Here is a 25,649-nt window from a genome sequence, read left to right as displayed (position 1 = left end):
TTCTTACCATTTGTTTCTAGGAGAAATTCCAGATGCAGCTTTTATACATGCTGCAAGGAAAAAGCGCCAAATGGCCCGAGAATTGGGAGATTTCACTCCTCATGATAATGAGCCTGGCAAAGGCCGCCTTGTTAGAGAAGATGAGAATGATGCCAGTGATGATGAAGATGACGATGAGAAACGCCGGATAGTTTTTTCTGTGAAAGAAAAGTCACAAAGACAAAAAATTGCTGAGGAAATAGGTAACTTGATTTAACTGAATAGTAAGCCTATTGCATTGCCTTTTTTTGTTTGTTTTTAGGCAAAGTGTCATTCCATCACTTAGGCCAGAGTGCAGTGGTACAATCATAGCTCACTGCAGTGTCTTGACTTGTGGACTCAAACAGTGCCCCTGTCTCAGCCTCTCAAGTAGCTGGGACTACAGGTGTTTGTCACCACACCTGGCTAATTTTTTTGTTTTTAATTTTTTTGTAGTTATGGGGTCTCACTGTGTCTGGTGTCTTAACTCTTGGCTTCAAGAGATCCTCCTGCCTCAGCCTCCCGAAGTGCTGGGATTACAGGCGTGAGCCACCATGCCTGGCCTCTAATGCTGTTAAATGTGATTTGATATTATAGTCAAGTAAAAAGTATTTAGACTATTAAGTTTTATGTTAGAGGACTGTTCTTGGGTACAAGTATCTTATTGGAATTTTAAAAAACTATAATATTGTGATAACTAATGTTTATTGAACATTTATTGTGCAGCTGGTATTGTGCTTAGCAATTTACATGCATAAATTCATATAATTCTGTATTCTTAGGAGGCATTAGATTTTGTTCCCTTTGTTGATGTCAAGTTTACAGAGGTTAAGAAACACATCCAAGATTTTAACTATTACATTAATACTGCCTTTAGCTTCAAGGAATACTGTGCTTAAAACAGGCAAAGTCAGGACTACCAAATGAGAGAGGAGATCATATTAGACATTTTAGTAAGATTGAGTTAATAGTTTTGCTCAGTTCTTGTGAAATGTCAGGTCAGCATCTTTTACCTCTTTGCTGTTTGGGTGTTACTTACTTTTCTTTGTTACTCATGGCTGTAGGAATTGAGGGGAGTGATGATGATGCTTTAGTAACTGGAGAACAGGATGAAGAGCTCAGCCGATGGGAACAGGAGCAGATAAGGAAAGGAATTAATATCCCTCAGGTAAGACAAAAGAATTAAACTAAAAATTAAAAGTAGATTAAAAAGCCTTTTTTATCGAATCTTTGTCATTTCAAGTAACAAAATCCCATGAGGACACACACACACACACACACACACGCACGCACGCACGCGTAGGCTTTAAAAGAAACTGCATTATGTTCAGCTTTTTGCAGTCAGAACGATGGAGGAATTTCCAGTTTCTTCGATCAGTTTTTCTCAAAGTGGTCCTTCATTTTAGCAGCATCGGCGTTACCTGGTAGCTCATTAGAAATGCAAATTATCAGCCCCCGGAGACCTACAGAGTCAGAAACTTGGGGTGGTGGGGCCAGCAATCTTTGTTTAACAAGCCCTCCAGGTGATGCTGATGCACACTAAAGTTGGAGAACCATTGCTTTAAATGGATTTTTTTTGTGTGTATAGCTTATTTTTTTGGACTTTAAGAATTATTTTGAAGAAGATGGATTTCTCAATAATACAAAAATTTGAGATGGATGAAAAATATCTTCCCTAATAGTTAAAACAATTTGTTTTATAAAAGTAGGTAATACAGTGAGAAAAATTGCATAAACATAAACCTATTTTTGTTACTAATGTTTTGAGGCAGAATTCGCATACATTTGGGTGAAGTTAAGAAAATGACACAATAGAGAAAGTCTTGGACTGGATGTCAGGAGTTTTAGATTCTAATCTCTGGTTGCCCATTGATTCTGTGACCATGGGCAGGCATTTATCCTCTTTCATTGATCAAAGGTGGCCTTAAATGATTTTTGATGTTCCTTCCAACTCTGAATGCTGTTTTTCTGAAAATTATTAGAAGTAAATGTAGTGATTCCACCAAGAGATATGACATTCATTCAATCCTGCTTTTATCTAATTTTGAAGAGTTCTGCAATTATTACATAATGTTTGACAAATAGGTATAATTTTTTGCTGATTTTTTTTAACCCTAAAGGCTTATTATTGTTTTCAAAGTTTTAACTACCGGATTTCATCTATATCCCATTTCTTTTCTAGGTTCAAGCCAGTCAGCCCACGGAAGTGAATATGTACTACCAGAACACTTACCAGACAATGCCTTACAGCTCATCCTATGGCATTCCTTATAGTTATACGGCCTATGGATCATCAGATGCCAAATCTCAAAAAACAGATAATACAGTCCCTTTCAAAACTCCCAGTAATGAGATGACTCCCGTTACTATTGATTTGGTAAAGAAACAGCTTAAAGACAGGTAGGGCAGATCAACTTCTTAAAGACCTGTCCGCTAGCTTTCTGTTCCCTCAGGCAACATGTAGTCTGGGGTAGCAGATGCAGAATATCAGCAAAGAAGATTCACTGGCCCAGCTTCAAAAGCTAAACAGAAGATGACTTCATACTTTGTTCTGCTACCTTCTTGGATTACTTCTGTGGAAGCCTCGAAAAGTTATAAAAAATGCCACTTCATGATCTTGTTGAAGACATTTCTGAGTTTCTACCTCTTGGACTCTGAAAAAGTGTAGTCACGCTATGGGGGGAAAAGCAAAACAGTGAGATTTTGGTTAGCCCACAAAACTGCGAAATCTGTAAACTGCCATTTTTTGTTTTTTGAGAAAAAAAGCAGTACAGATGAAAAGATGCCATTCCAAATATTTTTATGTTCTAATAGTGGAACTAAATGCATATTTTAATATTGCAAGAGTCCTGACAGCATAGACCTTTGGATGTAAATGTGTTATATTTATCCTTTTGTGTTCCTAAGGTTGGACTCCATGAAAGAATTGCACAAAACAAATCGACAGCAGCATGAGAAACACCTGCAAAGCCGAGTGGACTCTACCAGGGCTATTGAAAGATTAGAAGGGTCTTCTGGGGGTATTGGTGAACGGTATAAATTTTTGCAAGAAATGCGAGGGTATGTCCAAGACTTGCTTGAGTGTTTCAGTGAAAAGGTAAGAATGCAAAAATATTAATCTCTTTGAATAAGGCAAAATTAGGGAGGTCTAGATGGCCTTGTGTAGAACATTCTGTAATTCTCAGAAAGTACCCACTGAACTCAACATTAGAAGTGATGAAAAGTCATGTTTCATTTTTCTTCACTTCATTAGTGGCATTATCTCTTAGGTGCAATATAATACCTTTGTTGAAAACAGAAATAAATATAATATCTTAAAGCACATTTAAATAAGACTTTGGAAAGTCTTATGTCAATATGGTGATAGATTATTATTGGCCTGTGCTGAATTCTTAGAAGATAAGGGACTCATCCGATAAAATTTTCTTTTATGGTTCAGGTTTAAACTTATTTTTAAGCTGTTTCTACAAGTAATTCTAAATGTGCATATAAAGTTGCAAATTTTTATTAGATTTTTTTTTTTTAAACCTTGGGTGATTACCATGGTTGCTAATAGCTTTTATCTAAATAAGCCTATGCTTGATTCATTTCAGAAACCATTCATTGGATATCATTTTTCTAAGGTTTCATTTCTCCCAAATTTATTTTTTTCCAATAGGATAGTCAGTTGACAAAATGTTTTGCATTCTTATACCATTTATTGTTTACATTTAAAATTAGGTGCACACAGCTAATTTCTCAAATGACCTCCTAATTGATTTTTTTCTTTAAGATAAAATACTGGTTGAGGCACTGGTTTATAAGCATTTGTGGACTTTGCAGCCTTATCTTTAAAAAAAAAAATTTGAAGTGTGGTCCTTAAATATCCTGTCTGAACTTTGGATTGGAAGACACATTTCCCTTTGTTATTGACTATGTAGATTAGCTTAGAATCTGTAAGCGTATAGTGTGGTTAAATATGTATTTCAACTTTTATTATCTCTGTTGATTACTTGAATACCCTAAAACCAGTAGCTGGGAAAAGCACATTGCCAGACTGTCTTCCTGATGGTTCTTTCTTCCCGATGGGCCTTTCTTCCTGATGGGTCTTAATAGTTCCAGTCAGTCTGTGGCCAGATTCAGGATGAGATAGCATTCACCATGTCCTCTCTGTAGGGTCTGTCATGTTTTGTCTTTATCACCTGGTTTCTGGAGAAGCAGCTGCAGTCTGAGTTATGATACCACTTGTGGTATATCAGTTGCTTAGGGTGGGGAAGAAGTATAGGCTTGTCTGTATTCCTCTGTGCCGGGAGCTGGAGTCAAGATTGGAAGTGGAACCTAAGTGTCAAGAGTTGACAGATGTGTCCTTCCTACTGGCAAAACTCTTCTGAGCCCAGTGGGCATGGTGGGAGCTGGTCTCGTAACTTTTGTGACTAGAGAAAGGATCTTTTTCTTAAACTATACTTTGTGAGTTTATCCCTGGAGAGCTGCTTCTTGAAGTATCTTGGCGCTTGCTTCGGAACTTTCTTGAGTAAATTAAGATATTCATAATTGCAAACACAACTCTGAAAAATTTGACAGTAATATGGTCAGCTAGATAATACCAAAAGTAGGACAACCTAGTTTATAGTTTTTAATTGTTGAATTATTAGTGTACTTCATCTCTTGATTACCCTGTTCCTAGAGAAGTTTACTTCAGATTATGCTAACGTGGTTATACAGAGTCACTTAGATTTTTTGGAACAAATCTTAAACCTTATACAGTGACTACATTTTAATTAAAAGAGAGTTAGACATACCTTCATTTAAAGATGAGTATTATATTTCATTCTAACATTTTCATGTGTATTTCATTTTATTAAGTGTACTGCTTAGTTTAGATCTTTAGAAGATAATCTTAGAAAAAACAAAAAAGTACTGCTGAGTTGATAATATAAATTATTATATTGGAGATGCTTAGAAATAATTGGATACTTTGAATCATTTTACCATAAGAATATTATTTCAGAGTTAAACTGTAAAAAGATAAAGATCCCTTTTTTTTCCTCTTTGCTTATGAAAGTTTAGTTGGTTTTTAAACTTAAGTTTTAAATATTTGTAAATCATTTTAACTTGCCATTGTTTTTGTTTCCCTGTAATTATCTTTCTTGGGTTCTTTGCCTTAACTTTGGTCCTAAAATAGTAATAATTGGTAAGAGTTTTGAGTTTGGAGAGGATAAAGAAGTCGTCATGGTGCAAGACTCTTGAGATAAATCAATATTGTTAAGAAACTTGAATGAGAGCTGACAGTCGGTTTAGGGCTTTTATTCTCAGTAGAGTTTTTCTCTGGACCTCCAGTAAAAGGCATTCCAGTTAATCTAAAGAGAAAAACTACATTGTCAGGATCTTAACTATCCATTGCAAATTGTATTCTGTATGATGCCAGCTTAGGTGGGTAGTTCTTACAGTACAGGAAGCTTAACAATCTCTAGGACTAAAAGATAAAAGGATGCCTCTTAGGCTCATTTATCTTCAGTACTTCATGGTTTTTTTAAAAAAAGTAATGAGGGCGTGGGGAAGTGTAAATGGCAATGTGATGGCAGTAATTGCTGAAAAAAAAATCAGATTATAGTAAAGTGTAATGATAGAGTCTCTGGACTCAGCTGTGAAGGATAATCATTGCAGATTTGGGGACATTGTTGCCCATGGTGTGGCATATTAAAGAGCAAAATAACTCCATTACTTTGACCTTTCTGTGAGCATTTGCTACTTTTGCAATGGAATCATGCAAGTATATAAAATTGCTTTTATTACAGACATCTTTGTATTCCACCTGCCTTTTTTTATTTTCCATTTGCAGTCTGTTCAGTTCAGGAAGCTGCTATAACATTTGGTGCCAGTGTTCCCAAACTCTAAATAATGTTTTCCATTTGCACTAACCATCAGGAAACTAGAATTTCTGGTTTCCTCAGGTATGTGTAGTGGTCATTAGTGTTATGTGAAAGTTTCATAGCATTTGTCTATAACATAAGGTATTTATAAAGAGAAAGTTTTCTGTTTTAAGTTAGCTCTCATGTTCTTTTGTATTCTATATGAATCAAGTAAATGCTTTAAGGATATTAACCTGGAAAAAATTATTGACTTTGTAAGCTCACAATTCATGTAAAGAAATTTTTATAAAATATGGAAGAATTTAAATATTTGACAGGAAGAGGACAACTTTCTAAATTTGCGATATATTGATTTCAGAGAGGTTAGTGATAGCTAGAAATTTTATTTGCCCTAATAATTATTTTGTTTACATTAAAAAATTTGTAATAAAGGTACAAAATAGTTAACAGATTAACGTACTTGGTACGTATGAGTGGCAGAGCAACTGAAATATCCAAAACTGGAGAATTAGCAGACTTTTTTTGTTCTTACCTATTCATAGAGCCATTGCACTTTTTTGGTATTGCACAGTGATAATGTTTTACTTTGAGCTACAAAAATCGCAAGGCAGATAATGCTGCTGGAAAATTAAAAATAGATATTAAAAAGACTTCTGAGTACTTAAATATTCTCTAAAGGAAAAGCTCTAAAATTGTTGACATTTCTTTACTTGTTCTGTGAATACTGAAGTGCTACATTTCTTAACTAACGTTTGCTCCAATAACTAGGCACTGGACATTATAGCTCTATGCATGGATTAAAAGAAGAAGTGTTGTTTCCCAAATGTAAAACTGAATTTGCTACTTGTGTGCTGTTGGGGATTCATGATTATTCTGTCCGTAGAGAGGGTACTTTTTCAGAAATCCGGAAATAGTATGGAACCCTCAAATAAGTAAGCAGCTGAGGAGTTTGGTGTTACGGAGTGTGTTGTATTTTTACAGGTGCCACTGATTAATGAACTTGAATCAGCAATACATCAGCTGTACAAACAGCGAGCTTCACGCCTTGTCCAAAGACGACAAGATGATATTAAAGATGAATCTTCGGAGTTTTCAAGCCATTCAAGTCAGTCCATCTTGAAGGTTTTTATTATTCATTAAACAACCTTGTTTACATAGTGCAGCCTAATTGAAAATTAGAGATCTTGGAGCATTTTTTTTTTAAAGAAACAATTTCCTTGCTCTTGTGTCAGGTAGATCTAAAAATCGTAACAGTGTGTACTTGAATTGTGTTTAAGAAAATAGAGCTTTTGCTCAAAAACGTGGTAATATTCTGTCAGTCTTATTCTTCTTTGGGCATGTTTTTTCATTCTCCTTTAGAGGACAGAAAAGACATTATCAGTATTTTATGTTAAAACCATTATTTGTTTGGCCCTAGTTGTTTTTTTCCCCCATTTTCATTCAAAACACCAATACAAATAAATGCTTTTCTTGATCACAGTGAAAGAGTTTGAGTTTAGGGACTGGGACATTTTGTGGGTAAGGGGAGGGAAGCTATAACTTAACAAATGACACAACTCCAAGATTAAGAGAGTTTTGAGCTTCATCTTTTGGATAAAAAATGTTTTATATTTTCTTTTTAAATGTTTCTCTAGTTAGCCTTATATACTGGGTTTTTTAGTAAGTCAGTTGGTGCTTACAATTCCTGAAATTCTGTATAAAAATGGATAGAAATTGAATTGTACTTCCATCATGATGGCGTGTGTTATGGAAAACCAGAATTAGAAACCCCTTGTTAAATAGTTCAGTGGAGGTCCTTTAACTAGATGTTTTAAACTTTTTAGTTCCTTTTTTTCCATTGCCCTCCATATTCTTGAGTGCGCTAATAGGAGTTTTCCTAGCGTGAATTCCTTGTGGTTTCTTTTGTCATTTCTTTGTTCCCTTTGTCAGCATTTCTCAAATGGAAGTGTGCATCACAATTACCTGATACTCGTTTAACATACGGATTTTCTGGTCCTATCCCCAGTGATTCTTACTAGGTCTTCAGCATCCAGAAATTGCATGTTAAACAACCTTTCCAGGTGATCAAATGCAAAGAGCTCTAATGTTACTCTTTCAGAAAGCAATGCTTTGCTGTACAGGGTCTCCTCTGAGTCAGAGACATAGGATCCCTGAAAAAGCATCCTTCTGTATGTCAGATGGGTTTTGAAGAGGCATAAACAGATGGTAATACAGCCCTCATAGCTGAGGCAGACTCAGCTATGAGCCCTATAAGTGGCTGTGACCTTCTGTTTTTGCCACCGAATTTTAAACTGGATTATTGACAGCCACCTACATGACTAATGCATCCTTTCCAGATCACTTTTGATCTAGAAAACCAGATTTCTGGGGCAGATTGCAGGTAACCATTATATTACAAAAGGAGGTAATTTTTTTTTAAGTTAGATGGTTTGTGTGAGCTGTACGTTTCGTCAAATACCTTTTCCCACCTGTAATTTGTTCTTGAGAATATGATGCTGTTTACTTGGAGGGAATTTGAAGGAAGAGTTGAATTATGTATACTAATTTGTTTGAAAGTTGGAAAGAAATTAAAAGATACTGGGAAAGTGAAAAATTCAGTCCTAGAGGGAGTATACATTAATTGCCAAAGATTTGAGGAAAATTACATGGGACGCTGGAGAATCAATTCATTTTCTGATCTGTTTTTTAAAGAAGTAAAGAATAGTCTGAAATTCATCTGTTTAGATTTATAAGCACTTATCTGCAGTTACTGTGTATAATTCTTACAGAAATGGAGGAGGCTATCACTTGAGTCATGTTACACTCACCTGTGTCCTCCAGTGCACATTTTACAAAACCTATACGTGCAGCGATGTTTTAAGTATAATGATATTTTTAACAATATTTCTTGAATGAAGGAAAACTCTTGAGTCAGGAATTATTTTTATAGTTTGGGATATTTTAGCTAATTTATCTAGGGTGTGTAGTGAACTCACATCTAGGGCTAGGACATCTTTCTGGTTTAGTAATTTTTCATTCCAATTGGTGCACTTGGGAACATACCTCCTTCCTAATTTCAGAGCTATTTTGAAATATGAATTAAAAACTCAGTAAAAAAAAAAAAAGTCAACTTTTAAAAATAGTAGGGTCTGGCCGGGCACGATGGCTCACACCTGTAATCCCAGCACTTTGAGAGGCCGAGGCGGAGTTGGAGACCAGCCTGGCCAAAGTGGCAAAACCCCGTTTCTACTGAAAATATAAAAATTAGCTGGTGGCGGGTGCCTGTAATCCCAGCTACTCAGGAGGAAGCTGAGGCAGGAGAATAGCTTGAACCTGGGTGGCGGAGGTTGCAGTGAACTGAGATTGTGCCATTGCACTCCAGTCTGGGCGACGAGCAAGACTCCGTCTCAAAAAATAAAATAAATAAATAAATAAATAGTAAGGCCTGGGATGGTTAGGATATTCTGAAGTAAGAGCTGATTTTTGGTTTTGTTTTTCCTCTTGCTGATTTTGGTGACACATCTCTCATATCAAGTAAAAAAATAGGCACGTCTTAACTTGGATGTCTTTCATCTTGCATGTGCTCACCTCCCTCCCCTCTCTCCCAATGCCTTGGGTTGTTTGCCTCCCCTTACTATCATGTCTTCATAGTGTGGAACTAAAACGTAGAAATGAGGGAAGTATAGTGGACAGATGTTTCCCCCACCCCTTCTTCTACCTGGGCAAGAGATTAGGGGAGTCTTGATTAAAGAGAATAGGTCCAAAATAAAGACCCTGAAACACTAAAATCTAGGGGTCCCCAACAAAAGAACTGGCTCTGTACCTAGTGATCTGATGGAGACACCTCTGTTAGACAGCTCCTGCCCACACACACAGCTTCCAATCTTGCTCTTCTACATGAACAGGCAGTTAACGATGATCAGAAGGACCAACCTCAGCAGTAGAACCAAAGGGACTGAGGAGACAGACAGTGCTGGTGCAAGTATGCAAGTTTTTTTTTTTTTTTTTTTTTTTTTTTGAGGCAGAGTCTCACTCTGTCGCCGGGGCTGGAGTGCAGTGGCCGGATCTCAGCTCACTGCAAGCTCCGCCTCCCGGGTTTACGCAAGTTTTCTGTGAACAGGATACTTTCAAACAGTTGGGAGCCCCAGGGAGATAACAGAAGGTATCCTATTCAGTAGCAGTATAGAATACTGTAGAAGAGGAATATTGTAAGAACAGGAACCATCGCTAGAAAATGAAAAACATGATAACTGAAATACAAATAGGATTGGAAACTAAAGCTAGGAAATTACCCTAGAACGTTTTTGACAAATGGAAAATAGGAAGGCAAATAAATAAATAAATAAATAAAACTATGCTGTGAAAGAGAAAGATTAGCATTGAGAAGGCAGAAGTTAGTCCTGCTCAGATACGGTTTTCAGTCTGTGGTGTTGCCTTGTTCTAAAAATAGTGATAGAAAACAAACTTCTACAAAGCAAAATTATAATAAATTCATTAAACTCTTGCAACAAAGCTGTTTTCTTATGTCTTCCTATGTTTTCCTGCTGTCATATCATTCAACGTGATGCTTAAGGTCTTCTTCTTTAAAAGTGTAATAATACTATTTTTCCCTTTGCACAGGTAATTTAGAGTTTTAATTTATTTGGTCATCGTGATAGCTATTCCTGATAGCTGTCCTGTTACTTAGACATAAAAATAGTGAGTAAGCCCAATTACATATTTGTAGGGTTGTTGAACTCTTAAAAAGAAATCACTTCTTTAATTTTTCTACTTTTTAAAATGGGAACGCAGAATAATACTGAAATTTGTTCTAAACTAAAATCCTGTCTGGTTTACCAGTTATTGCAGAATCTTGCCGTTGAGATTAGCAAGCAGTCTATCGTAATGGCTTATTCTGTGCAAACTCTTTCCTCAAGATTGTTGAAAGATGGCTTTTAATTTTAACTGTTGTTGTTTTGCAGACAAAGCTCTGATGGCACCAAATCTTGATTCCTTTGGACGCGATCGGGCACTGTATCAAGAGCATGCAAAACGTCGCATTGCAGAGCGGGAGGCCAGGAGGTAATTGTCAAAACCCTTGCTCTTGGCTTGTTTGGGAAGGGAGGAGTCTCTTTTATCTAGTTTGGGAACTTGATGTTTATTATTTAGGACTCGTCGTAGACAAGCCAGAGAGCAAACCGGTAAGATGGCAGATCACCTTGAAGGCCTTTCCAGTGATGATGAAGAAACTTCTACAGATATTACTAATTTCAATCTGGAAAAAGGTTAGACATTTATTTGGAAATAAGACTCATCATCAATTTAGTTTCTACTTGGGTATGGTTTTTACCATGAAATGGTTTGAATATTCATGGCCTCTGCATTAGAACCAGGCACTTCTTTTTTAATTGCAGAAACTTGCATGCCTTTTTATTAGTGAATATCATGATGAATTCTCAAAAATAGGGGTAACACCTTCTCATAGGGTATACTTAGTACTTGCATAATAAATGTTGTTACTCTTCCAAATGGTAGAATTTTAAGTGACTGGAAATGTGTCAGGTCCTGAGGGCAACTCTCATTGCAGCCTGTCTGGTCTGGAAAGGTAAAGCTTGGCAGCAGAGCACTCAGCCCTGAAGGAAACTCTTGGGGAGTCATGAGTAATCTCACTTTAGAGGGTGGTTAGTACTATTATGTGCCAGGCATTTTCAGAAGGATCCCAAATAAAAGTCTTCATTTCCCACCATTGGCTATAATTGTTTGGAATTATATCAATTGCACACCATTTGGAACTTAGTTCGAGAACCTTCTTTCTCTCACTTTTTTTTACAGTGAACATTTCTAAACAGAAAATTTGAAAGACTAGCACAGTGATCATCCACATACCTATCACTCAGATAACAATGCTTATCATTTCACCAAGTTTGCCTGACTCTTTATACATGGAGATGTGTGTGTGTGTTGAACTATTTGAAAGTACCTTACATACCTCATGGCACTTCACTCCCCAAAATTTCAGTGTGTGTTTCCTATAAATGAGTATATTTTTCTGTGTAATCACAGTACTATTATCTTTTTTTTTTTTTTTTTTTTTACGATGGCTATTCTGATTCTTTTTTTTTAGCACAATAAGAAAATTAATAAATTTATTAATATCATGTCCATATTTAATTTTCCTCAATGGCATCCTGGAAAAACCCTTTTTAGGAACTATTTTTATTTTGTTATTTTGTGGTTTTTGAAACCAGGATCCACCTAAGGTTCATGCTCTGCATTTGGTTGTTAAATTTTAAAATCTAGAATAAATGAATAACCGTAAGTACTCCACGCATTCACACACCCACCCCTATTGTTTAAGACACTAGCTTTTTGAAGAGACCGGACCACTTCTCTTATAGAATATCCTATATTCTAGACTGTTCTGTATGTTTCCTCATAGCATTGTTTAACTTGTTCTTTGATCCATTTCTTGTAAACTGGAATTTAGGTCTGAAGGCTTAATTAGATTTAAGTTAAACTTTTTTTTCCCCAAGAATAATTTATACAAGATGTTGTTTCATACTGCCTAAAAGCACATGACAAATGTTAGACTGTCCCACTATTAACATTGTTAAGATTGATCTTGCAGTAAAGGTTCTCAGAACTTTCTCCCTCCATTGTAAAGATTTCCTTTTCCCAAGTAATCTGGGACATCATAAGAGTATCTTATTCTTGGTCCAGCACAATGGCTCACACCTGTAATCCCAGCATTTTGGGAGGCCGAGGCAGGTGGACCACTTGAGGTCAGGAGTTCAAGACCAACTTGGCCCACATGATGAAACCCCCATCTCTACTAAAAATACAAAAATTAGTTGGGCATGGTGGTACATACCTGTAATTCCAGCTACTCGGGAGGTTGAGGCAGGAGAATCACTTGAACCTGGGAGGCAGAGGTTGCAGTGAGCTGAGATTGTGCCACTTCACTCCAGCCTAGGTGACAGAGTGAGAATCTGTCTCAAAAAAAAAAACTTAAATAACTTTTCACTTGAAGTTCTTAGCATCCATTCAACTGATGGTTGGCTAGGTCAGTTATTATAATCACCAACAGAGTTTGAATGAAGCAGTGTGATTAGTGACTGATTATGATGCACAGCTGTTAATCTGTGCAGTGGTTTGTGGACTAGAAAGCTAGCAGTGCAATTACTCATGGCTAATATACTATGGTAACTGAAATTTGAACTGTCTTGTTTGGAAACAGGTGTTATTTAGCTAAATTTAGAAAAATTGTACATACTGGAACTGCAAAACAAAGACTGGCTGCACTCTAGTTTACGTAAAAGAGAAATTGAAACATCAATTTATCTTTATTTTTTCTTCTAAATTATGACTAATAATTGGCCCTTTGTTAATTAGCATATCTTCTGATACTGAAGCAACAAAGAAAACAGAAAATATTGGACTGTTTTTTTCCTACTTCATACTAATGTATGGTTCTCTCTGGGATTTTGTTGTTTTTAGATCGAATTTCAAAAGAATCCAGCAAAGTTTTTGAAGATGTCCTTGAAAGTTTCTATTCAATTGACTGTATTAAATCACAGTTTGAAGCATGGCGTTCAAAATACTACACGTCCTACAAGGATGCTTACATTGGCCTTTGTTTGCCAAAATTATTCAACCCCCTCATACGACTTCAGCTTCTCACTTGGACTCCTCTTGAGGTGAGTGGCTTCTGTCACTATTAGAAAGTGTTATAATTTGATACCTGGGTAATTTTAATCTCAGTGCTAGAGAAGTAAGCTTAAGCAAAATATTTTGCAGGGGCGATAGGGCATAGGCTGTAATTGATACAGGTTGTATCTGGTTATAATCTTATGATCTTTCCTTTTAAGTTTCATCTCTTCCCAGAAGAGCTGTGTGGTTTTTTTTTTTCAGTTTACATATAATTCTTTTTTCAGCCAGCTAAAATTATATGCAGTAACACTGGGATATGAACACAAATAGTAAGAACTTGGTCCTTTGATCCTAAGGGATCTCAGAACCAGATGGGAAAGCACAATGAGGCAGGTGTGAAATGAGGACGTGAACCAAGTCAGTGGTCATGGTGAGAAAAATTGATAGGCCAGGCATGGTGGCTCACGCTTGTAATCCTAACAGTTTGGGAGGCCAAGACAGGAGGATTGTTTGAGCTCAGGAGTTCAAGACCAGTCTGGGCGACATAGCAAGACCTTGTCTCTATTTAAAAAAAAAAAAAAAAATTAGCTATGGTGGTACGTGCTTGTATTCCCAGCTACGTGGGGGGCTGAGGCAGGATTGCTTGAGCCCAGGAGATTGAGGCTATAATGAGCTATGATTGTGCCACTGCACTCCAGCCTGGGTGATAGAACAAGACCTATCATAAGAAAAAAAAAAAAGAGAGATAAGGAGGTGGAATCAAGAGGACCTATTGGTCTGTCATAAAGGGAGGGGGCTAGAGGGGTCTAGAATTGACTCTGGAGGTCTAGTGGTGATGTTTACAATGTGGTTTGAGAAGTTAAAAACTGACTTGGGTGAAGCTGTACACACGGTTGAGATTGGCTAGGTTGAATTTGTGGACTGTAAGGAAAATGGGGCTGAGGTTGAAGCCCTGGAAACACAACTGAAAAAAATGTGAGCTCTGAGAAGCATTCAGCTCACAGCTCCTATTTCCTGTGTGCTCTTGGCCAGACCTTCTGAAGTTTTGCTGTGTGTCTGAGTATCTTGGTAGACAGCAAAGGCCCGAGACTGTGTTTTGGAGTTGTTTTTCTGTGTCGCCCACTCCTCTGCCCCACAGCTTCCAGCTGTCTCAGCCTTCCTGAGACACCCTCTGTCTCCTCCACTCAGCAAGACTGCTCTGCTGCCCTGAACTAGCACCTCACCTCATTTGATTCCTTTCTTTCAAGGGTCATAGTCTTGTGCTGCCTGTGGTCCATTGTATTTTGTCCAGTTCTTTTGTATTTTCTTCAGCTTTTAAGTTCCGGAGTACATGTGCAGATTTGTTACTTAGGTGAACATGTGGCATGGTGGTTTACAGCACAGGTCGACCCATCGCCTTGGTATTAAGCTAGCATCCAGTAGCTGTTGATGCTCTCCCTCCACTAAGTCCCCACCCCCACCCCCCAACAGGCCTCAGTGTGTGTGGTTCCCAGTATGTGTCCATATGTTCTCATTGTTCAGCTTTCACTTGTGAGAACATGTGGTGTTTGGGTTTCTGTTCTTGCGTTAGTTTGCTGAGGATAATGGCTTCTAGCTCCATCCATGTCCCTGCAAAGGACATGACCTCGTTCCTTTTTATGGCTGCATAGTATTTCATGGTATATATGTACCACATTTTCTTTATCCAGTCTATAATTGATGGGCATTTGGGTTGATTCCATGTCTTTGCTATCGTGAATAGTGTTGCAGTGAACATACATATGCTTGTAGCTTTATAATGGAATGGTTTATATTTCTGTTGGTATATACCCCGTAATGGGATTGCTGGGTCAAATGGTATTTCTGCCTCTAGATCTTTGAGGAATTGCCACACTGTCTTCCACAATGGTTGAACTAATTTACACTCCCCCCAATAGTGTAAAAGCATTCCTTTTTCTCCAAAACGTTACCAGCATCTGTTGTTTCTGGACTTTTTAATAATTCCTATTCTGATTGGTGTGGAATGGTAGCTCATTGTGGTTTTGATTTGCATTTCTCTGATGATCAGTGATGTTGAGCTTTTTTTTCATGTTTGTTGGCTGCATGAATGTCTTCTTTGGAGAAATGTCTGTTCATGTCTTTTGCCCACTTTTTAATGGGATTGTTTTTTTCTTATACATTTAAGTTTCCTCTAGACTCTGGATATTAGACCTTTGTCAGATGCACAGATTGCAAAAATTTTCTCCCATTCTGTAGGTTGTCCATTCATTCTGATAATAGTTTCTTTTGCTGTGTAGAAGCTCTTTAATTGAATTAGATACCATTTGTCAATTTTTGCTTTTGTTGCAGTTGCTTTTGGTGTTTTTGTCATGAAATCTGCCCATGCCTATGTCCTGAATGGTATTGACTAGATTTTCTTCCAGGATTTTTATAGTTTTGAAGTGTACATTTAAGTCTTTAATCCATCTTGACTTAATTTTTGTATATAGTGTAAGGAAGGAGTCCATTTTCAGTTTTCTGTATATGGCTAGCCAGTTCTCCCAGCACCATTTATTAAACAGGGCATCTTTTCCCCGTTGCTTGTTTCTGTCAGGTTTGTTGGAGATCAGATGGTTATAGGTGTGCAGTCTTAGTGCTAAGTTCTCTATTCTGTTCCATTGGTCTATGTGTCTGTTTTTGTATCAGTACCATGCTGTTTTGGTTACTGTGGCCTTACAGTTTGAAATCCGGTAGCATGATATCTCCAGCTGTCCAGTTTTTAGTTGTTTACAACCAAAGGTTAAATCCAGTTCTTGTTTCTCTTATCACAGCTGGAAGCTGAAATACCCACTATTTTAGTATTTGGGTAACCTTTTAAATGTCTTTTAGGCAAAATGTCGTGACTTTGAGAATATGCTGTGGTTTGAATCTTTGCTGTTTTATGGTTGTGAAGAACGAGAGCAAGAAAAAGATGATGTAGATGTTGCCCTACTACCTACCATAGTAGAAAAGGTGATTCTTCCTAAACTAACAGGTAAATCTCCTGTTCTCTGAATTGAGCATTCAGACACACTGGCTTTCCCAAATCTATTTTTATGAGTTTTTAATTCAGAGCATATTTCTTTATAGAAATTACATGAGAAATAATAGTTACCACCTGGCCCAGAGATGACTTGAGGGCAGAGGGGTTCTTATCCTGGGACTTGAGGACCACTTTAGGGTGGGCCTATAATTGAGTGCAGTAATTGCTTCATAGGTGAGGTTTAGAAATTCAAAGACTAACTGAAGCAAAATTATACATAGTTTGAGGGAGGATATGTATTTATGTGGGGAGCAATTTCTTTCTTTTTTTTTTTTTTTTTTTTGAGGCGGAGTCTCGCTCTGTCGCCCGGACTGGAGTGCAGTGGCCAGATCTCAGCTCACTGTAAGCTCCGCCTCCTGGGTTTACGCCATTCTCCTGCCTCAGCCTCCCGAGTAGCTGGGACTACAGGCGCCCGCCACCTCGCCCGGCTAGTTTTTTTTTTGTATTTTTAGTAGAGACGGGGTTTCACCGTGTTAGCCAGGATGGTCTCGATCTCCTGACCTCGTGATCCGCCCGTCTCGGCCTCCCAAAGTGCTGGGATTACAGGCTTGAGCCACCGCGCCCGGCCTTGGGGAGCAATTTCAATACTTTGATAAGTTCCTCTAAAAAGATTAGGAATCATTGATATAGGAATTTATTTTGAATACTAGAAATGTTAGTTTGAAATTCTTGATGCCAAGACAACATTTCTACAGAAATCCTCTTTTTTCCTAATCTTCATTTTCCCCGAGTACCAGAAATAAGAATAATCTATCCTCTCTCCACATCCCTGTCCCTCCAAATTCCCACAGTTAATAGCACAAAGAAGACTAAAGCTTATATTGTAGAGAAAGAGGAAAAATAAATTAGGATTGACATTAATAGAGGTCTGCTTGACAAAAAATTTAAGCTACAATTGGCTTCTGTGTCTCAATCCTCTTTTTTTCTTAATAGTGATAGCTGAAAATATGTGGGACCCTTTTTCTACAACACAGACTTCAAGAATGGTGGGAATTACACTAAAATTAATCAATGGATATCCTTCAGTAGTGAATGCAGAAAATAAAAATACACAGGTAATTTAGTATCTTTGGAAGACTTTTTTTTTTTTTTCCTCTTTCTATTGAATATGAGCAAGCATTGAGAGAATGAGTCTTTATCCTAAACCAATCAGAAATCTGGTTCTCTCACTTGGGCCATCAGGGCTGTTAAAACCTGAAATACACAAAATTTGAGATGTTAGGTTTTTTTTTCTTTTTTTTATACCTAGTCCCACAGAGAGATGCTAGTTTTCAGTTTAAAAAAGTTAATAAAGAAGGAAGATGGCATCAGTTTAAATAGCCTTTCATTGTTATGATTTCTCACCACCACACCTCAGTCCCAATCCAACTAGTCAAATGTCCTTTTAAGGACTGTATTTTTTGGGGGGAAATGAGAAACTAAAATGTTAACAATTGATAATTTAAGCTTGTCCAAACCATGGCCCATGGACATGTGGCCCAGGACGGCTTTGAATGCAGCCCAACACAAATTTGTAAACTGTCTTAAAACATGAAATTTATGCACAGACCCTGCCCCCCCCCCCCCCCCCCGTTTTAAATTTTTTAATTTTTTTAGCTCACAGCTATCATTAGTGTCAGTGTATTTTATGTGCGGCCTAAGATAGTTCTTCCAGTATGGCCCAGGGAAGCCAAAAGATTGGGCACCCAAACCAATTAAACAGCATATGAAACAACTAGATACTGTTTTATAACTAGTTTCCACACTTAAAGGTAATGCTCTTCAGGGGCCTTTCATAGGAGCTATTTAAATGTAGACAAGGTGGGTGTTCTTTGTCATTGTTGAATTTTCACTTTGAGAACTTGATTATGTGTCTGGTCTTAAATCTTTATGTAGACTAAGGGATTGAAAGATTTCTAAAGTTTTATTGCATGGCAGTTGTTGAGGAATGAACTAATAGATTATTAAATATTAATTACTTTAGGGTCTTCAATGAGGAAAATTAAAAATTTGGAAAACTAGTTCACTCAGTTCAATATTCAGTTACATGATTTGGAATATGTCATTTTTTTTTGTCATAGTGCTTATTAAAATGTGTGATCTACTTTTAACTCTTTAGGTATACCTAAAGGCACTTTTATTGAGAATGAGAAGAACTTTAGATGACGATGTCTTTATGCCCTTATATCCCAAAAAGTAAGTAACTCTGAAGAATATTAAAGATAATATTCTCCATTGTCTTTCAGAGAAGGCTTATAAAATTCTGCAAAACTAGCTTGAAATATAAACTTCACCCTCGTAGTGTATTACAGAGACTAGATTAGTGGGGAGATTGTTCCCTTAAGCAGAACAAAACAATTAATACTCTTATGTTCTCCCTGAGTGTCTTAGAGTAAATTTCCATTGCCTTTTTAACATACTATCTTCCAGAATGCAATTATTTGAAAAATTAAAGAATTAGTTTACCTGTTTTGTAGAAAAATCTTTAGGAATCATATGGCACTTACATATAAAATATCTGATCATGGTATGTTTCTCTGTTTTTACTTAGCGTCTTAGAAAATAAAAATTCTGGGCCTTACTTGTTTTTTCAACGACAGTTTTGGTCTTCAGTTAAGGTACGTATTCATAGACTATCTAAAATACTCAGATTTCGTTTGACTTCGTATATTATATTTTGCAGAGTGTTTTGTTTTTTATTAACTCCATAGGCTTAGATCTATTTATATGTATACCCAAAATCTCCATTTTATAAAGTAATTTTATTCCAAAAGTTCATTCAAGTTTGATATTTTCACAGCAGAAAGTGATTTCTGAGTTCCAAAGTAAGGTCCATGGTACTCAACAAAATGCCTGACTAAGCTGCAATTAATTTTTTAGCAAGTAGATTACAGTAGTCCTCCCCATATCCATGGGGATAAGATGCCCAGTGGCTACCTGAAACCACAGATGGTACCAAACCCTATATATACTGTTGTTTCCTCTACATACATACCTATGATAAAGTTTAATTTATAAATTAGGCACAATAAGAAATTAGCAATAACTAATAATAGAGCAACTATTAACAATACACTGTGGTAAAGGATATATGAATGTAGTTTCTCTTTCTCTCAAAATACGTTATCGTACTGTGCCACAGCTGACTGAAACCACAGATAAGGAGGACTGCTGGAGCAGATACTCTTCTGAGGTTTGGGGATATAGCAGTAAGCAAGCTAGAAGTTGAATCTTTGTGGAGTTCATAGTCCAGCACAGTTGACATCAAATAGGTAATCGCAGGTGTGATGAGTTATGAAAGGGGACATTCAAGGTAATGTGGAACATATGAAAAGGGCACAGAGACCTTGACTAGCCAGTCCCAGAAGATTTCCTTCCACCCTGAGGAAGTGATATTTAGATCTTTAGACCTGGAGCATAAATAGGAGTTAGCCCTGAGGTGAAAGAGAGCAGGCTACACTGGAGGCGCTGAAGAAAGCATAGGACAGCTGGAGTGAGCAAGGAGGTCCATAGTCCAGATGATAGAGGATCTTGTAGGTCATTTGAAATACTTTGGTCCTTATCCCAAAAGTTGTAGGAAGTCACAGAAAGATTTTTTCCTTTAAAAAAAAAATTGATATGATTTACGTACAGTAAAATTCACTCTCTTTAGTGTATAGTTGTGTGAATTCTGATGAGCAGGTACAGCCATGCTATCTGCTGCTGTACAGTCAAGGTCACAGCAAGCCCTGGCCACCTCCCAGTCTATGTCCTAGGAAGTGAAGGGAATTACATGATAGGCAGAGTCTTTGGAGTCTGGCTGCTTTCACTGAATACATTTGAGGTTCAGCCTTGCTGCGTAGGTGCACCAGAGTTGGGTTTTGGTTTTTATTTAGTCCCTAATTAAGGGACATTTGGATTGTTTATCTTGGGACTCAGAAAACAATACCATAAAATGAAGGCCTCAGCCTCAGAAGAACTTTTTCTTTGACCTTCTCCTGCCCTCCTGTCTTTCAGTCCTGTTCTCCCTTGAGGGTTGACATAGAAACTAGAATCCCTGTTGCCCCAGGTGGGTCATAGACACCAGAACCCCTTTTCTGCAAAGCCAGCCATAAAACCTAAATATATTACTCTTAATTTTGGCTCTGCCTGTGTAAAAACTGGCCATAAAACATCTGACCTACCTTGTTTGATTATAGGTCATAAAACCCCCATTCCAGAGAAAGTCCTGCCCCATACCCAGAAAGAAAGAATGCTGCTGGGAGAGGCCAAGAAGAATCTGGATGGACAGGCCTTGTTGTGTGTCTTCTCTTGGTCTATGAGCAGTAGATCATACCTTTTTGTCCAGGCGTGTTTCTGCATGCCTGTACATACTTTGTTAAACCTAAACATAGAAGTAGACAGTTTCTCCTCCATCTTTGGGTCTTTACTCTGAAGGCTCTCATGTAACATAAAACTGTGATCAAATAAATTTATATGCCTTTTCTCCTGTTAATTTGCCTCTTGTCAGTAATTTTCAGCGAAACTTCATAGGCCTAAGGGGAAGCTTTCCCTTGGTCCCAACATTTCCAATTTGGTTATGAACAAGGTTTCTATAAGGGTGTTCTGAATATGTAAGTTTCATTTCAGTTGGGTGAAACAGCTGGACAAAGCTGTCTTCCCAAGTGGCTGTATCATTTTGCGTTCTTACCAGTAACCTGTTACTGTCCTGGTTATTCTTTACTCCCACCATACTTGCTGTTAGTGTTTTGCTTTTAAAGTTATTCTGTGGGGTGCAATATGGTATCTCATTGTGGTTTTCATTTGCATTTCCCTAATGACAGTCATGTGCTTATTTGCAATTCGTTTATGTATTTTGGTGAAATGTCTTCAGATCTTTTGCTTAGGTTTTAAATTGGGCTTTCTTCTTACTAAGCATTGAGTTCTATATTCTGGAGAGAAGTCCTTTATCATATAAATGATTTGCAGATTTTTTTTTTTTTTCAGTTTGTGGCTTATCTTTCCATTCTAATAGTCTTCCATATGCAGAAGTTCTTAATTTTGATGAAGTCTAGTTTTTCTTTTTTTCCTGTTACGGATTGTGCTTTAGATGTAGTATCTAAGAAATCTTTGCCTAACTTGAAGCCACAAAAGTCTTCTATCCTTTCTTCTAGAAGTTTCATAGTTCTAAGTTTTACGTTTAGGTCTGTGACTCTTTTCAAGTTAATTTTTATTATAGGGTGTGAGGCCTGGATTAAGGTTTATTTGTTCCAGGACTATTTGTTGAAAAGGCTATCCTTTGTCCTGTGAACACCGAAAATTTGAGACAGGTCTCAGTTAATTTAGAAAGTTTATTTTGCCACGATTGAGGACGCACCCGTGACACAGCCTTAGGAAGTTCTGATGACATGTGCCCAAAGTGGTTGGGGCATAGCTTGGTTTTATACATTTTAGGGAGATATGAGACATCAATCAATACATTAGTTCCATCCAGAAAGGTGGAGACAGCTCAAAGCAAGGCCCCCCCATTGGGGACTTCCAGGTCACATGTAGGTGAGAGAGAGATGGTTCCTTTCTTTGGAGTTTCTGATAAGTTTTTCCAGAAGAGGCAATCAGAATATGCATCGGTCTCCATGAGCTGACAGATGACTTTGAATAGAATGGGAGGCAGATTTGCCCTGAGCGAGGTTCCCAGCTTGAAGAGGCCCAACATATTTCCCTTTCACAGTCCATTGAATTGCTTTTGTACCTTTGTTGAAAACCAGTTAACTATATATGTGTGTCGTGGAAGGATTTAAGGTAAATAAACAAATTGCCTTTTTTTTTTTTTTTTAATTTTTTTTTTATTTAAAGAGATGAGGTCTTGCTGTGTTGCCCAGGCTGGTCTTAATCTCCTGAGCTCAAGTGGTCCTCCTTCCTTGGCTTCCCAAAGTACTGGGATTACAGGTATAAGCCACCGTGCCCAGCCATAAATTGCTATTTTTAAGATTACTCTGTCTGCTATGTGGAGATAATAGATTGAAGTAGGTATGGATAGTAATAATGAAAATGGGAACTGGTATTTATTGTGTATTTTAGGGGAACTAGTATTTATTGTGTGTTTACTATGTACCAAGCGCTGTGCCGTACCTTTGACATAGATTATCGTGAATCCTCAGAATGACTCAATGAGGTACCGACTGTTTTTTCACTTTACTGATGGGGCAGTGAGGCACACAATAACCTGCCCAGGGTCATTCCATTGGTAATTAGAGATGGGATTCAAACTCAGGCCAGTCTGACTCTTGAGCAGCTCTTCTCAACTGGGCTTCTGTGGGAGACTTAATACCTAATGCCCTAAAGCCTCCGTTGTCTATAATGAATTCTCCTCTTTCCCGCGCATCTGTAACAGTACTAACTATGTATCATTCTTGGGAGAACTGAGTAAAGAGCCACACAAATCATTTTCTGTAGATTTGGAACTCTTGCAGAGCCCTGCTTAAGAAAGGCTACTCCATGCTCTTGCTCATAATTACTGGAGTAACTGCAGGGTTCCGAAGAGATTAAGGTGGGTTGGATTTGGGGGATGGCAGCAGGAACTGAGGGAAATGGAGAGACTGGATGGTGGTGGAGACACACAACTTGAGAGAGAGGTCAGGAATGACCTCCAGACCCCTGGCACGAGCAGCTGGTTGAATAGTGTTACCATTTACTAAGTTGAGAAACAACTGGGAAACTAAGTTTTTATGGTGGGATGGGATGAGGCTTCCATTTTATGATGATAGCTTTCACTTTCTATGTATTGATTGAGCTTGGGTAGCTTGAGATGCACAGTGATATAACTTGGTTGTAGTTCATGATATGTGGTAGCCATGCAGGGTTGTAGTCAGACTCTCCCATCCTTTGTGGGCGGCGGTGGGGGGGTGGGGGTGTGCACAGAACCAGCTGGAGTGTAATTTTGAATGGAGGACACTTACCTAAGAATTAGCACTCCCTAACTGTCTGCGAAGATGGAAAATGTTCTATATCTATGCTGACCAGTGCTGTAGCCACTGGCTACATGTGGCTGTTTCAGTTTTGACTAATTAAAATTGAATATTCAAATGTAACTATTCTAGGAAATATCTGTACCATTGAAAGGATTAATATTTCTTAGTACTTTGCAAGACAGGGTCTGCTGTATTTCATGTGGTGTTTTACTATGTGACTTATTTATGTTGTACTTAATCTAATTGTGTCACGTTACCTATTTTTTCTTCTTTCCAGCTATTAGGCAATTTTCTTCAGTGGTATGGCATTTTCTCAAATAAAACTCTACAAGAGTTATCAATAGATGGTTTATTAAATCGATATATTCTCATGGCTTTTCAGAATTCAGAATATGGAGATGACAGCATCAAAAAAGCCCAAAATGTGAGTTAAATGACATAGTGTAGTTTTTAAAGCATATGAGTTAAAATGAATTAAGTTTTTGTTTGTTCGAAGAGGGATTTGAGAATTTTATGAAATCCCTTTGATTACTGGACTTGCATGTAAGGTTGACAGTTTGCCTACCCAGGTAGTTCCAAACCCCTACAACTTTTTTTTACATAAAAATGCATACTATTATATATATCTATCCATCTGTATCCATATTTTGTAGATATTAGTAAAAGTTTTAATATTTTATAGGTATAAATAAAAGCTTTAATTTCAGGATAATAATAACCTTACTATCTTAACCTCAGTCTGGGCCAACTCGACTCCCATTGTCCGCATGCACGGATGCCTATTCATGGAATTATTGCGGGGGTTGGGGGCAGTGTGATTTCATTTTTATACCACTCATATTTTTACATGAAAAACTGCTGAAAAAGGAAACTCAGTTTATTTAGGCCATCCTAGAAGACTGGAAAATGAAGCAGTTGGTTGTCAGTTTTACATTACTAATTTACTCAAATATTGGACAGATTTTCTTTTGCTTTGAGTGCCTAACCCATTGGTTGGGGTAAAAATTCAGGTATATTGGTTTAGTTAACGTAGGAAGTAAGATTTAAAAGAATATTTCTGGCCGGGCGCGGTGGCTCAAGCCTGTAATCCCAGCACTTTGGGAGGCCGAGACGGGCGGATCACAAGGTCAGGAGATCGAGACCATCCTGGCGAACACAGTGAAACCCCGTCTCTACTAAAAATACAAAAAATTAGCCGGGCGAGGTGGCGGGCGCCTGTAGTCCCAGCTACTTGGGAGGCCTGAGGCAGGAGAATGGCGTGAACCCAGGAGGCGGAGCTTGCAGTGAGCGGAGATCGCGCCACTGCGCTCCAGCCTGGGCGACAGAGCAAGACTCCGCCTCAAAAAAAAAAAAAAAAAAAAAAAAAGAATATTTCTTCAGAGTAATTGCTGTGTAGCTCAGAAGCATGTCTTCTGGTGAAATACATTTATACCCGTTATCTAGACTTTGCTTTTAATATTTTAATTTATTCTGTCTTAACTATTTTATTTTACATCTTTCTTCTCCACAGGTAATCAATTGTTTCCCCAAACAATGGTTCATGAATCTGAAAGGAGAAAGGACTATTTCTCAGTTAGAAAACTTTTGCAGATACCTTGTACACTTAGCAGATACAATTTATAGAAACAGTATTGGGTGCTCTGATGTGGAAAAAAGAAATGCAAGGTAATTTTGTAATTAATGAAATGGTAATCTAGAGTTGTTTTAGTTGCCAGATTTAGTATTAAAATATTTTAAGTAGAAATATTTATATTTTAGTTTAAATTGTATGTTCACTTAGTATTATAAACCTGCCAAAAATGCACATAATTTTTCGTTTTTGCAGTTTTTACTTTATCGTTTTTTCAGTATGTTATTTATGAAGATACTAAGGAAAGACTTCTGGTAAGGACCAGCCCCTCAGGGGAGTGAATCAATGGTGGTTTTCTCTGTCCCTCTCTTTGAAGAATTAGAGAGGTCTCAGACTCTATTGTTTGGAGTTTCATTATACAGATGTAAATTCAAGGTTATCTCCCAATTTGGGGAAATTTTTTGTTTTAATCCATATTATGAACTAGAGGTTATCACTAATGGCTTTTTGGGAGCAGCTTATTTCTAATTTGTATCAAGGGTTGTAAGAAAAGAGTGAATGAACCATTAGCCTTTCTGTGGGCATTAATTATGGATATTCAGGTAATTCTGGGATAAATCTCTAGCATAAAAAGTAAATAATAGCACTAGGGCAGTTTG

General features: G+C 37.5%; 1 protein-coding gene across 3 annotated transcripts in view; it reads left to right on the top strand.

Moving 5' to 3' along the window:
- Nucleotides 1–25,649, top strand: part of PAXBP1 (PAX3 and PAX7 binding protein 1) — a 38,057-nt gene that overhangs the window by 9,493 nt on the left and 2,915 nt on the right. Inside the window, exons 4-17 of one of the 3 annotated variants that reach the window (XM_030914181.1) lie at nucleotides 21–242; nucleotides 1,083–1,186; nucleotides 2,201–2,418; nucleotides 2,926–3,115; nucleotides 6,849–6,972; nucleotides 10,808–10,907; nucleotides 10,995–11,110; nucleotides 13,323–13,522; nucleotides 16,323–16,467; nucleotides 17,449–17,570; nucleotides 18,614–18,690; nucleotides 19,046–19,112; nucleotides 23,803–23,844; nucleotides 24,931–25,085. In XM_030914181.1, the coding sequence (XP_030770041.1) occupies nucleotides 21–242; nucleotides 1,083–1,186; nucleotides 2,201–2,418; nucleotides 2,926–3,115; nucleotides 6,849–6,972; nucleotides 10,808–10,907; nucleotides 10,995–11,110; nucleotides 13,323–13,522; nucleotides 16,323–16,467; nucleotides 17,449–17,570; nucleotides 18,614–18,690; nucleotides 19,046–19,112; nucleotides 23,803–23,844; nucleotides 24,931–25,085 (1,882 nt within the window). Of the gene's footprint in view, nucleotides 1–20; nucleotides 243–1,082; nucleotides 1,187–2,200; nucleotides 2,419–2,925; nucleotides 3,116–6,848; nucleotides 6,973–10,807; nucleotides 10,908–10,994; nucleotides 11,111–13,322; nucleotides 13,523–16,322; nucleotides 16,468–17,448; nucleotides 17,571–18,613; nucleotides 18,691–19,045; nucleotides 19,113–20,672; nucleotides 20,969–23,697; nucleotides 23,845–24,930; nucleotides 25,086–25,649 lie in introns of those variants that run through there. The other 2 variants (XM_010358821.2, XM_030914182.1) reach the window with 2 other exon arrangements.

Source organism: Rhinopithecus roxellana, chromosome 13, assembly GCF_007565055.1.
Source record: "Rhinopithecus roxellana isolate Shanxi Qingling chromosome 13, ASM756505v1, whole genome shotgun sequence".
Classification (NCBI taxonomy): Eukaryota; Metazoa; Chordata; class Mammalia; order Primates; family Cercopithecidae; genus Rhinopithecus; species Rhinopithecus roxellana.
This window is presented reverse-complemented; position numbering and strand designations above follow the sequence as displayed.